At 32.0% G+C, this 14,303-nt stretch overlaps 2 protein-coding genes across 2 annotated transcripts; one reads left to right on the forward strand and one right to left on the reverse strand.

Moving 5' to 3' along the window:
- Positions 1-672: 672 nt before the first annotated feature.
- On the reverse strand, positions 673-14,094 carry LOC119689401. The gene is made up of 11 exons (XM_038104227.1): positions 12,327-14,094; positions 10,888-11,111; positions 5,041-5,189; positions 4,722-4,964; positions 3,473-3,697; positions 3,070-3,397; positions 1,943-2,091; positions 1,752-1,881; positions 1,550-1,695; positions 1,376-1,474; positions 673-983 (listed from the first exon to the last, which is right to left on the reverse strand). The coding sequence occupies exons 1-11, from the start codon at positions 13,751-13,753 to the stop codon at positions 741-743; spliced, it is 3,363 nt and encodes a 1,120-aa protein (XP_037960155.1). The 5' UTR covers positions 13,754-14,094; the 3' UTR covers positions 673-740.
- Positions 6,780-10,057, forward strand: LOC119689402 (glycoprotein endo-alpha-1,2-mannosidase-like protein). Its single transcript, XM_038104228.1, has 3 exons — positions 6,780-8,001; positions 9,443-9,671; positions 9,765-10,057. Exons 1-3 carry the CDS (start codon positions 7,064-7,066, stop codon positions 10,035-10,037), a joined length of 1,440 nt encoding a protein of 479 aa, XP_037960156.1. The 5' UTR covers positions 6,780-7,063; the 3' UTR covers positions 10,038-10,057.
- Positions 14,095-14,303: the final 209 nt, after the last annotated feature.

Below are 14,303 nucleotides of genomic sequence, written 5' to 3' on the forward strand. Positions count from 1 at the left end.
AATATGTATGTACATGAGATCAAGAGACGAATTAATTAAATCCAATTACCTCAGTCAAATGGATCGATATTCTAGCAAACCTCTTATTTGTATTTTTTGACATACAGGTGTAGAGGTGTGTTGAGGTGTATTGTGTAAAGATCCAGTCCATATATCAAATAAATAAATAAACTAATATTAACATGGTCAAAAATGGATTGCGGTTAATTGAACTTATAAATTTTTTATATTTCAAGATATTCTATCTTGTATATTATATCTCATATTGTTTCTTTTATCAAATTATTTATCTATAGTCTTATCATAATCCCGCCTGATCGATTGAGGCTCTTAAATAAATTGGCAATTGAATTAAGTCTAAATAAATAATAAAATTTAAATATATAAATAAATATTAAATATATATATAATAAATAAATATATAATATATAAATAAATAATAAATCGCAGTTGATGGGTTTTAGTTTAGACCTTTGAGATAGAGCCGAGCCACTCTTATTTGTAGTTTATATCAATAAAACGTGCAAAAAGGATTATTTTATATTAACTATAGTTTCCGTTTCATAAATTTAAACTTAACAAACAACTTTTTCTTATATTACTTAAAACCTTAATAAAGTTTCTAATAAATAATTGAATTCATTTTTTGATTATAAAACTTTATTTATTTATAATCTCCGTTTATATAATTTTATCGATACATACCTAATAGTAAATGTATTTCCTTATGTCAACATAATTTAATTATTAAATAATTTATTTGCCACATTACATTCAGAATTTTCTAAGACATTGCCACAGCATGACCAATGCCGACGTCCAGGATGACCGGCATGACCATGTCCACAACCATTATAGCCTGGCATACGTCCTTCGCAGAAACATTTAACCGTTTTGTTACCTTTACTGGAACAAAATGTGCAGCAATGATAAATACCGCTGTGTGGGCGCACAGTGCGGGCGAGGAAGGTAAAAGGACTACCCTATAAGATATAAAGTCGTTATAGGTCATTATTAAATAAAGTAGTAAATAAAGTTCAAAAAGTTTAATAAAGCTTTTAAAGTTACTTTTTATTGTATATAAGGATTACATTAATAATAGGGCTGTGAACCGGATATATTTCTGAAGTAATTTTGTTCAGTAAATGATATACTAAACCTTTCGTTTTATCTAGTCTTTATATTAGCAATTTCAGGCAGAATTTACAGTCTCAATAAATCGGTTCTAGATTCGGTTTGATTACACTAAAAGGTCACAGGTTCTTGTCCATAACTTGTACGATTCACAGTCCCTATTATTGAATAGTATATATGTGTACATAAACTGAAACGTTATATATAATTTTTTTTCTACATTTTGGATGATAGTTCATACCTTAATGGGTTTATCGTTTATAGTAACTGTAAGTAGTAAAGTACCCGGAGAATCGGGTGTGAATGTTATTGTGTAAGTACCATCACGTTGATCAGAAATCTGTAATGTATAACTATATTTTATTACGTGCAATCTTCTTAATAGACTAGAATTAAAAGATAATACAGTACATACTTCAACTGGTAGAAATTTAGTATTAAATTCTTTAAATTTTAGTTGGGCAATAATTTGCAAACCTCCATGACAGAGCGGTGTGCCATCTGCATCGCGTGACAACATTATCAGTTCAATTTTTTTATGGAGCCGCAAATGTGCAATTCCTATTTATTAAAAAAATTTTTATTAAAATCAACATAAACCTATTGCTAAATATTACCTTCAGTCTGCAGTGTACATAGACCAGGTTCTACGGTCTGCATAGTTATAATACCAAAAAGTGGTATGTCATTTTGGTTTTTAGTAGCAGGTGCACGAATTTTCGTTAAAAAGTGTAAAGAGTTTGATATCTATATTTAAAGAGAGATTTATTCATTAACATTTAAAGATGTATTTTTAAGAGCCGCCTACCTTGGGATCCACCGGCGTCTTGAACTGTTGACAATACTCAAAGCGTTTTAATAAAATATTGACAAAAGACAGTACTTCTACATCAGAGGCAATATCGGATAGCTCTTGACTAAAGCGTACCGCTTCCATAGCTTCACCACTACGTTTTTCTAATTATTAAAAAAATGATATAAATTTATTATATATATAGTATATAAATATATACAATCACATACATATATATACAATATATATACAATCACATAAAATGATACATTAATTCTATTAATTTTTTTTTTAAATATATGTCTTTATTGAATCACTTTTAATTAAAGCCTAACAATAAGTTTTAAATTCTATTAATGCATATAAACTTTATAATGTATATAGATTGTATATATAATGTATATATATCTATTAATATATACAATATTATATAGGTATATATAAAATAAATGTATTAGTACAATATGAAATGAATTGTATAATTCAACCAAGACTTACACTCTCAGATATTCGAAGGTAGGCTGGTTAGGTTAGGTAAATCGTATTGATCATAAGTCATGCGTATATCTATTAATTTCTTGCGATACCAGATAGAGTTGTATCTTTATATAGATTTTTTAGAAGGCATTTTTGCAAATTAAAGGAGTGCTTGAAAATCTATTCCGAAAACAGAGGTATAATTGTTTTGAAAAATTCCTTAAGCATGTTCGTAGTTTTAGTGCACACTCACGGTAGTACCAGACTATTCTTGAAAGACAGACAATTATGATAAATTCTAGTGTATATTCAATGGACTGTTACTTGTGCTCAAATGGGTTTTGGTATGCAAGGTTACTACTTCAACCAAACTCAATCAATAATGTATATTTTTGTATGAATCTAAATATTATAAATGTGATAAATCAGTAAGGAATCTAAAAGATGGTTATGGAATATAAGATAGTTTCTCCACCTATTTATTCAATCAAGAATTTATAAAGGAAGATAAAATCACCAGATGAATAAAATGATTGTTATAGGATGTCACTATAACCCACTTGCTTATAACATAAATATTATCACTAAAATAAGATTAATATAAGATAAGATAATATAAGATTAAGTTTCTCGAGAGAGAGAGAGAGATTAATTCAATTAATTACCCAAGTCAATTTGTTGTTCTAGTATCATTTCCACTTTGGATTCACGTGCTCTATGCACCTGTTGTAGTAACGTTTTACGATGCACTTCCACAGCTTCAAAATATTGTTTCATAAACACTTCCACTTCATTCTGTATTTCATCACATTTCTTATTGATGCTCTTTGAAATCTCATTTAATCTCTCTATAGAATGTTCAGCATAATTACAAAGTGGACGTGTCTGCTCAACTGAATCTCGTAATATTCTTGAATAGTTCATCACAGCCTTATTGATAGATTCATGCTTATGACCTTTATGCAGCAAAACCAAACAATCAGCACAGGCTATCTTTTTAAGTAGAGAACACCAGAAAATAAATGAATATATAATTTATATAAAATATATTAGTTAATTTTATTATACCTGTAAGCAGGTACTACAGAAAGACTTCATTTCAAATCCAGGATGCATACCACAAATTAACGTAAATTTACTATTATCACCCAACATGCTTAGTTTTTGCTTACGTGCTCTACGCAGATCCATTATATTCTTTACTTTATGATTAGCTGTAGAACGTTGTCTCTCATGAGCATCCTTACAAAGCGTACACAGATTGATCGTACAAGTCACACAGTGATAGGTAGCCTAATGGGAAATAAATTGAAATAGAATTTTTAATTATTTCGAAAATGGGATGTGATTAACAAAATGTCATTTAAAAAGAAAAAGATGTGTGCCCAAATAACTGCTCTACCAACTCTATCCCTCATGATGTCGCTGAGCTGTTCTCGTGCCCTACTGCACATTCAAATTGCCGTCCTATCGATCTTCGAGTTCACCTCAGTGAAGTGGCCAGGTTTCTCCCTCTGGGCCCGGTGTGATTTTAATTTAAATCTCATCCCCAATCCACACAATCTTTTCCCTAATTCTCCCTAATTAAACCTATATATTCGTCTCATAAATTATTTTCATGTTGTCTGTTTTCTAGATTCCAGCAAATTACAACAACAATAACTACTTTTATAATATTCAATATGAAATTATATAGTAAATATAGCTGAAATATATTTATATAAGGTAAGATTATTTTTGAGAGCTTTTGTTATAGCTCACGTTATTCCACTGTTTTTGAGGAAACCTGATAATGTTGCCTTACTACAAATTTCGAACAGATTGATGAGTATTGACAGAGTAGACAATGGCGTTTCTCTTGAATTACTGTTGATATGATTTTGCCATCAAAAATGTAAGTATATATAAGCTATATGATCAATTCAAAAACGATGTATTTTTATTTTAATATGATCTTTAATTAATATAAAGATTATTAATTAATTTAAAAATTTGAATTAATATACTTTAGTATACTTCTAGTATATCCTCTAGTGTACTTTTCAAGATTGCATACTATCTGGACATATGTTTACATTATGCGCCGCATAAGTTCCCAAAGTGGTTCAGTTTGGTAGTTTAAGGATATTCTAAACTATTGTTTTGGTTTACTCCTTTTATAAATGCAAGACTACAAACTCGGTTAAGAAGTCGGAAGAATCGGTTCGCAGCTCTGATTTATATAAAGATTTCGAGTCCCAAATAATGATTGTGATAACCTTTGTTATATTTGTATTTATAATCTACTATATATTGTATATATCGATTAGTTACTTACGCTAGTTTCTTCAAAACACAAACTGCACCAAACACGAGCAATAACCTCATCACCCATTTTTAATTTGATTTCTTCGATTTTACGCACGAGTATGAAATTCTGTGGGAGTTGTCTTATACCACCAATAGGTAATTCTGTTGTAAAATTGCATAATTTACATGTGATTATTCGTCCTTTTTCATCGTTTATATTATTTAAACGCATGGAAGATGAACTATCGGAACCTTTGCCATCAGTTTTAATCTGAGAATAAATAAATTATTATAATAAAAATTAGTTTATTATAAGTTATATATATATATATATATATTTTACTTACTTTCAATAAAATTTTTTCCAATGACTTTTTACGTTTGAAACTAAACGAAGAACGTCGTTGCATAGACGGTGATGTTGGTGGATCCGAATTACTACGTAACGACATTTCTGGCGAAGAAGAACGCAGGCTATAATTGGATTTATTCGTGGCTATAACGAAAATTTGATGTTAGAAGACATTTACACTACCACAATTAAGTTGAAAAATCGATTTAATTTTTAAATACAAAATTTTAATACAAAATCCATACAAAAATGAGCTGGCGAGATCCAATAATTGTACGTGTAAACACGTACAAAGATTTATGTTAAAATTCTGAATTCATCAATAATACTGAAAATCCAGAAAGAATGTGGAAAACAACAACATTAAGATTTCAAACAGAACTCGTTACAGATTTCCAAGGTTTGAAGAACGGCCCGGTCTACGTCCCAAAGCCAATCGTCAATCAGGGAACCAGATTGAACCAGATAAAAGTGATGTCATTGATAAAGGGTGTAGTGCGACACAAGGAATAGGAAATATTTGTGTGTTTAGTTCACACGATGGAAACTGTTATGGAAACTGCAGTGTAATGATATGGGGATGTTGAGAGGTCAATCAACGAAAAATTGGATGAAATTATAAGAATAAAAAGACTAACCTGTAACCAGGCAAGATAACACTAAGAAAATGAAGATCAACCATAAACTGAAGATCATAAACCATCTGTTTAAAGTTGGTAATAAAAAGCAGTTCGGTACTTATATTCCTTATAAACACAAAAAATTGAATGAACCTAATTTATATTTGTGAGTTGTTAAAGGAATAAATCGAAATCAATAGTAATAGTCGATTAAATATGTTACTGTGAATCAATACCGTGTAAATGTTCTATTCTTCTACAATAGTGTTCAAAGAGAATTTCTTGGTTGAAGAAATTGTCAGCAAGGAGAGTAATGCTATAAGTATCGTGAATTTCAAAAGTTATAGGATTCTACTATATTAGTAGACAGTTATGGCACTAGAAGCCATAAGCAATCTTAGAACCGAAATTAGCAATACCCTACGTTCTACTAGGTAATAATGGTACCCGTATGTATTTATAGTTATAGTTCAGTAATCAGGTATTAATAGAACCAATATGCAGTTATAGTTCACTACTAAGTATTAATAGCACCAATAGACTGCTATAGCTCACTAGCCATATATGGCTTCAGTAAATGATTTTAGCTCTACTAGGTATTAATGGCACCAAGAGACAGCTATAGCTCACTAACCATATATGGCTTCAGTATAGTTCACTAGCCATATATGGCTTCAGTAGATGCTTTTAGCTCTACTAGGTATTAATGGCACCAATAGGTACCATTTATGGTTTCAGTAAGTTCTTTTGGCTCTACTAAGTATTAGTTGAATTAATTGGTAGACATAGTTAACTAGACACCTATCGCTTCAGTAGGTACTAATAGACCTACTTGATTTCAGAATTCATAATAAAGTTCTGATTCAAGTAGTCTGCAATACGAGTTGTTAATGTCAATTATTAAATGTGTGTTAATACCGGTTTTGTGCTCACCCCCTCACGGTAAAAGTTGCACTGTTTTGAACAATGCTGTAAATGCTGAAAATATATGCAATTTGAGATGGAGAAAAATAAGAAGAGGAGGAGAAAAATTAACCGACATGCGCAGTTTCGAAAATATGGAACCGGTTCTCAATTGACTATTTAGAATATGAAATCAAAACGTAAACAATAAACAGAAATCACATGGCATACGAACTCACACATATAAACTCGACACAAATACACTGAAACAAACCCCTAAGTGCAAGGGAATCGGGGTTTAATGGATTTTTTCCCTTTGTTTTTGTAGAGTATGAAACGTAAAAGGTTTTTAAAAATGAAAATTTGCCTCTTCACTTACTGGCAGTAGATGACTGCGCGAGGACGTGTTAGTGCCATTGATGGCAGAAATAAAAACGTATCCTAGCCAATGTAAAATGACACAAGATTTGCAAGAACGGAATTTAAATTGTGAAAATGTTTCTCAAAAAATTCATAAAAAGTCGCAGAAAACTTAAGATACTCTTCTGCCTCTTTGTCATTGTGTTAATTCTGATAATATTAATCGTTCTAAATTCGGCATCCACAACGCAAAACTGGTCAAGTGAGCAACGTTTATTAGATGAACGTTTTATAGCGAAAGCGTATGCTGGCGCAAAACTGGATCAACCACCTTTACTGAAGTCACCCCAACAGAATGGTGTCATTGTACCAGAGAAATACGATGAACATAAGATAAAGGCACGCATTATACAAGACAAAATTAAGAATATCAGAAAACATCAACAACAGCAGCAAAATGCTTGGGACACGGAAAACGAGCACACAACTTTGGACACATTGACAAGTAGCATACATATCTTCTATAGCGCACCAGTGCAATGGTACAAGACTAAGAAAACTCAAGCACAACATCCGGCTAGAGAAATTCTTACCGAGGATAACAACACAGAGCTGACAACACCGAAACCGATACGCATATTAAATACTGCATTCTATCCTTCATTGGGTCTGTACAAGCCCACAGTGAATCTACTGCAAAGGCATTTCGACAATATAAACAATTGTGGCGTCGGTGTGATTATACTCAGTTTTGCCTCCAAGTCTACTGATTTCGACTTGTACGAACAAATACTTGAACTGGTGCCAAAATACAACTTGAGTGTCACATTCGAGATTAGCGTAGCTGGCAATCAGAGTGCTGAGTATTTGCGTCAACAATTGTTGGATTTACGGAAGTTTGCAGCATCCCCGGCATTTTATCATGTTTATTCGGTGTCTCGACGTACATTTATGCCTGTGATATATGTGAGCAATGCATACAAGTTGAGTGACACCGTTGGACATTTACTCTGCCGAACTCATCCGGACAGTTTAAGACGCACATTTGATGCATTTTTTATTGGACATATTAGGTGAGTAAAATGCTTTGCATGAAATTCAAAATAAGCAGTAGAATTTATTTCAGCATTTCTTTAAATTTTCTATTCATTTTATATTCTCATATCGGTTTGGAGTTTTAAATTATAAAAAATCTCTAAAAAATTTCGTAGGTGCTCTGAATTCTTCCTCCTATTATCACAACAGTTATGGTTCAGCTAATTTCTAGCTGTATCTAGCTTTCATTTATCTCATTGTTTTACGACGCAACTTTAATTCTTAAAAAACAGTTGTTCAGTTTTCTCTTTCATACACAATTCATTAAACCAGACCTATGAAATCTTCCTTGATCGACAATAAGTGTTTAAGTATTATGTCTAAGTCCCAAAACCACTCGTCAATATCGATAATCAAGTGTCGTTTAACATCGGTAGTTTTAAGGATATCTTTAGCATACCGTACTGTTTCTGAAGCAGCGATACAGGTGATTATTATCAATACATCCTTTGATTTGCAGGCTCAAAAGCGAAAGCCGTATTAGTAAACAAAGCGCATGGGAAACAATAATATGGACAGGTAGTCGATAGTGCGTCAGACCAAAGCAGTATGGCAGCAATATTCGGTCACAGGTAACCGTGGGCAATGGATCAAACCAGAGCTACAAAACTAGCCAGCAATGGACTTCGAAGAGGTCAACTACTACATCACTTAATTCCTATCTGATCATGAATATTTCAACAGCTACCTCTACCGCATGTGCTGTGGATGACTGGTTACCGGTGCTAGCAGCGTAAGTTGATATTCTTTTACCAAAGACGGTGACAGAAAAAATGATTAAAAACAAAATAAACAGGGATTGCATAACAAAGTATTCCAAAAAGATCCTGAGTTGAAAAAAGTAGATTTCGACCGAAGGCAGTTGGAGCAAACTTTTCTATTACATCAAGACGAAGTACAAGATTAGCTAACTGCATCAATAGCGGGGTCTGGATGCAGGTCGCACAGATGGAAGTCTTAAATGACTAATAGGGACCCTACAAGGGTCACAACACCCGGTTGGAAAAAGCAACTTCACATCGAATGATTGCAAACAAATACAATCCGCGTTTATTTCGATTTTAACCACAATCAACACGACACTCCCTTTAATGAGCCAGCCACAATGGTCAGGACAGCCGAAGTTGCGGGCCCTGACCCCCGTGGTACCAGATTTACATCTTCGCTCGGATGTTGTGAGTGAAATTCACTTACTCCAAAAGTAAGTAAAGTAAGAACTTTTTAGGCGAGTTCGTAATTGCCCCTTTACCTTATTATATAGTAATGTAAATTAAGAACTATATTATTGTGCTATCTTGGGGTATTTATACTACGACGTAGAGGTCTGTTATGGATTATATATTTTGAATCAATTTTCTAGTTGGTATTCATAATTAAATATCAAATTTTGCTTTCTGATATATATTTCTTTTTAAATAGGTTAAAAAATCATGCAGAAACTATTCGTCGCCTTTGTTTTGATGGATTTTATAGCAAATTACCAAGTAATGGAGCCACATTCGCAAGCACGTGGAAAAATTGGTCATATCTAAAATCCTTTGCAATAACCTACAAAATGTTATTTGTACCAACAGTTGGTCCAGGTTTTGCTGAACGAAATAAATTTCCACGTCACGGAGATATACAAAGACATCGCAGCAATGGTAGAGTAAGTACACAATTAGTTATATTATAAAATAGATTTCTTGTTATTGCAGAGAATTTTTAATTTTTATTTATTTTATTTTATTTAAATTTGTAGTATTATGGTGTGGCATGGCGTACAGCTATAATTAATCATGTTGGTTTCATAAATATAGCCAGCTATAATAATTGGCCTGATGGTAGTCAAATTGAAGAGGTTATACCAAAAGCAGGATTTTTGGATTATAGTCCAGGTACAAAAACAAAATATTTAGACTTGACCACACATTGGGTAGGTAATTTCTTAAAGACACGGCAAGAGGCAATGGCCGTTGCTCTCAATGGTAAAAATTTGAATTGTTATGAATTATTAAATAATACAATATGTTAAAGTTATATATTAATATATATCAAAAATCATATATACATACAAAAAAATCAAAATATATATATAAAAGCAATAATACAAAGAATATATAATGAAAGGAACAAAACCAGGCCAATTACTTTCAAAACATAAACTTATACAATACAAAGAAGCAATATTTAAATAAATTAATTTGCACAAATATCTATTATAAATAAATATTTATATATATCTATAATTAAATAAATATGTATATATAATTAAATATATATATATATATATATATGTTTGTATACAACGAAATGTTATAGTATATTTAATATAATTAACAATATATGCAATAAGATGAAATACTTCCAAAATTACTTTCTTAGCTTAGGAAACAAAAGAGTATTAATAGATGCCAATTTTAATATATATTAAAATAATACTTCATATTCTAAATTACTAATTGATTAAATACTAAATTCTAAAAAAAAAATTTATCTATACAAAAATTCTGTAATAATTTATTAGTAATTCTTACATATTATATATACATTATAGAAAATATATTAGACTAATTATTAAATTTAAAATTTAACTTAACAATTGTTAATGTAGCATTATCACTCGTTACTGAATAGTACTTTTTATAATTCTATTATATATGAATAAATGTTCGTACAAAGTCATACATATTTACATATATACATAAAAAAATATATTTAACACTTAACAGCTCAAGCTCTATAAATATATATACATAAATAATTAATTGATGCTAAATTTTAAATTGTTTTTTCTAAATACATAATACATAATGCTCTGAAACTTATCACAACTTAAAAAAGTACTAGTTTTATTTGATATTTGGTATTGAAAATAGATTCACCTTTCCAATCATTATCAGTCCCACTCGGCTGAGACCAAAATGGTATACTTTTATCCTGTTTGAAATTTTCATCCACGACGCATTGAAAGCAAAACGAATGCAAACAGTTTAATGTTCTGGGATCACGAAAAACTTCTTGACAGATCGAACATTTCAAGTAGTCTGGATAAGCAGATGGATCTGGAGTTATACGTACGGATATACTCTGACTTGGTGATGGACTTCTGCAACAAAAACATAAAGATAAAAATTAAAAATTTCAACTAATTTTTTTGATAATAGAGTCATACTATTATATACCTATATTACATAGGGTTACGTTATCGTCGTTATAAAAAAGATATATTCATGCTAGAAAAATTAAGTTGCGTACCAATAAATAATTTAACTATAGTCTTATTTTATTAAGAATATACCATATATTAATTATGTATTACCTGATAGATCACATTCAGGCATGAAATTATTAGAACATCATCACATAGAATTGTCTTCAAATAGGAATTAAAATACCAGACAAAATTATATATATTTAATAAATAAATAATGGCGGTACTCATGATCACTTGTAACGTGCACGGTAACGAAGTAACAACAAAATACATTTTGTGTACATGAGTTTTTTTTTTAGCCCTTTGTAGTACTCATTACTTGAGATGGTAAACGCCCAAATCAATTATTTAAAATCATAGGTTTGGTTAGGCTAGGTTGGAGTGGCAACCTTGAACACCAAAACTCACTCAATCACAAATAATAAGCTGTTGCGATACAATGAAAGAGACACTGTCCATACAACGGACCTGAAGAACCAACCTAAAGTTAGCGTTAATTAGAGAAGACGCGACTCTGCCATTCAAGTAGAAGGGAACCAACCTAATAATTCTATGAATGTGGCTTGCAATATGTTTAATAAAATTGTAAACCTGTTGTAACCCTGTTTCGAATTCACTACTTTCCAATGTAATAGTTAATAAATGTTGAATCTAGTCAAAGTTCATGAGTAATACACTTGCGATTCCAAGAAAAGAGATATAGGACGTACATGTACAGTTGAGGTACAGTGATGGTTGCAATGTGAGTATAGCACTCTACTTAATGTGGAATCAATTGAATTTCCATTTATAGATCACGCAAGAACAAATTATTTAGACAATAGCTAAAGTATTTATTTTTAATGTCATTTAAGAATTAATTTTTATTTTGCACCTTTTTGTCTATTTGATCCGCAATAAAAACTGTCATACAATATTTGACAACCAGTCAAACCAGTCACATTTTCGGAAATAATTTAGAACTCATATTTATATAGTTTGACTTACTTTAGTTATAGACTTAAAGCGAGTACTTATCACAAAATTTGCTTTCAGGTTGACATTAAATATAATTGACTTGACGTACATGAATCATTTGATAAATTATTCGCATATCTAAGCACATACCTTGAACGATTTGAGTTGGCCTCATACAGTTCCGGTGGTTGCAGTGTCTGCAATTCGTTCAATTGAGTTACGGTGGGCGATGGCAACAACTGTAGCATGGGCACTATTTTTAATTCTGGGGACTTTGAGTTCAAAGTGCGATTAGCGGGTATTTCTTTCACAACAACGTGGACATCATTCACGTTTCTCAATCCACTGTCTAGTACATTACTACTACTACTACTAATCTGTGGCAGCTCAAGCGCACTAATTGCCGATGCAGTGTTCGGAGATGTTGCTGCGACATTTTTGCCGCTCTCACTTCTAACAACAATTTTGCTATTGGTATTTAATTGAGTCATTTCCGTACCCCCACTACTCAAACTGCTGCTGCGTACCGACACTGAAGACGCTGCACTTAATACGTTATCCATTAAAGATTCCGGTGATGTAGAGCTATCGGGCTGTGAATAAATCTCGCTATTATCTTCCACGTCGTACACTTTATCGTACACTTCCGTTTCCACCTCAATTTTGGCGGGTAATTTTTTTAATTTCTCTATAGCATATGTGTTTCGACGTTTAGTTTCCGGTTTAGATGGCGGTGGTAGTATATATGGGTGTGCCGTTGTGGTATGTGGTGTCGTTGATGACGTTGATGGCGTGGTTGTCGTGGCGTGAGCTGGGGCTAACGTTGTTGGAGGCTGAAATAATTTTGTAAGTGTTCTATAAGTTGATTGTTGTTGTTGTTGTTTTTGGTATCTTAATTGTTGTTCGGGGGGATTATTTAAAATTGGCGCCTTCGTTTTTGTTTCTATTGTTGGGTTTGCGTTTGTTTGAAATTTTTTTTTCCTTATTGCGTTGCGTGTCTCGAAGGAAGTCAATACAATCTCTGGCAAATTTTTAGTGTCATTAGCATTTGCCACATATTTTTTATGTGTTAAATTAATTGGAACAATTGTGAAGGAAATTGGCACATGTTCACGTCTCTGCTGCGCCGCTTCGAGTCTGTTCACATCAGTTGCTAGTGTCGCTTTGGTGTGTTTGAGGCTTTTTAACTTTTCCGCTGAAGTTTCGTCTTCGATTGATTTATTGATTTTTATTGCCTGAGATTTTAATGCAATCTTACTAGCATTTAAATTTATATGCAATTTACCATTGCATTCGACCTTATTGAAATTTATATGCGAGATGCGATTTTGTGCTTCCCCCGATTCTAATGACTGCACATCTCTCTCGCTGGTTAGAAAGTCATCTTCCTGCTGTTCATCGAATTCTTCGTTGCAAACGATTTTGTAATTTGGATATAAATTATAGGCACTTGAGCTGTCGTGAAACTCGGTTTCGGATTTATTTTGAATTTTGTAAATTTCACTGCAATATTCTTCGCTACTACGTAGTGATTCTTGAGATTTTGAACGCGTCTCAAAGACAAAGTCACAGTTCATATTTTGAAAAAATAAAACTAAGCGTATTTTTTTTAACGTTTTATGTAACTTCTCAGTGTTTTTTAATGTGACGATTCGCGACACCTTAGATGGGCGATTGTTGTGTTTACATTTGAAAAGTCCATTTTCTACTGAATTTCGCCCAATTACAAGAACTTGACATGCAAATACTTAATCTAATTAGATTCGTTTTGCCATTTGTGTTCACACTATACCACCAGTGCATGTAAGAATACTTTTCGGAAATGGAAACTTGTGTGGCAGTTGATATGTCAATAGACAACGACAATACGGAAAACTTAGAAATGGAATAACTAAAACCTCAAAAAGCATATACAAGAGTGAAATATCTTCATACGAAAATATACATAGAGCTGTGCATTAATAGTCTTATTTTAAGAAAGACTCAGAAATGGTGACGGAATACTCTTTATTCTGAATGAGCAGTCTATAAAAATAGAGTGAGATATTGTCGACATATGGAGACATTAACAATGCATTATCTATTCCATTTGTTAAAACTAGGATGCTTAAAAATAAGAGGTTGTAG

Source organism: Teleopsis dalmanni, chromosome X (assembly GCF_002237135.1).
Source record: "Teleopsis dalmanni isolate 2A chromosome X, ASM223713v2, whole genome shotgun sequence".
NCBI classification, from domain to species: Eukaryota; Metazoa; Arthropoda; class Insecta; order Diptera; family Diopsidae; genus Teleopsis; species Teleopsis dalmanni.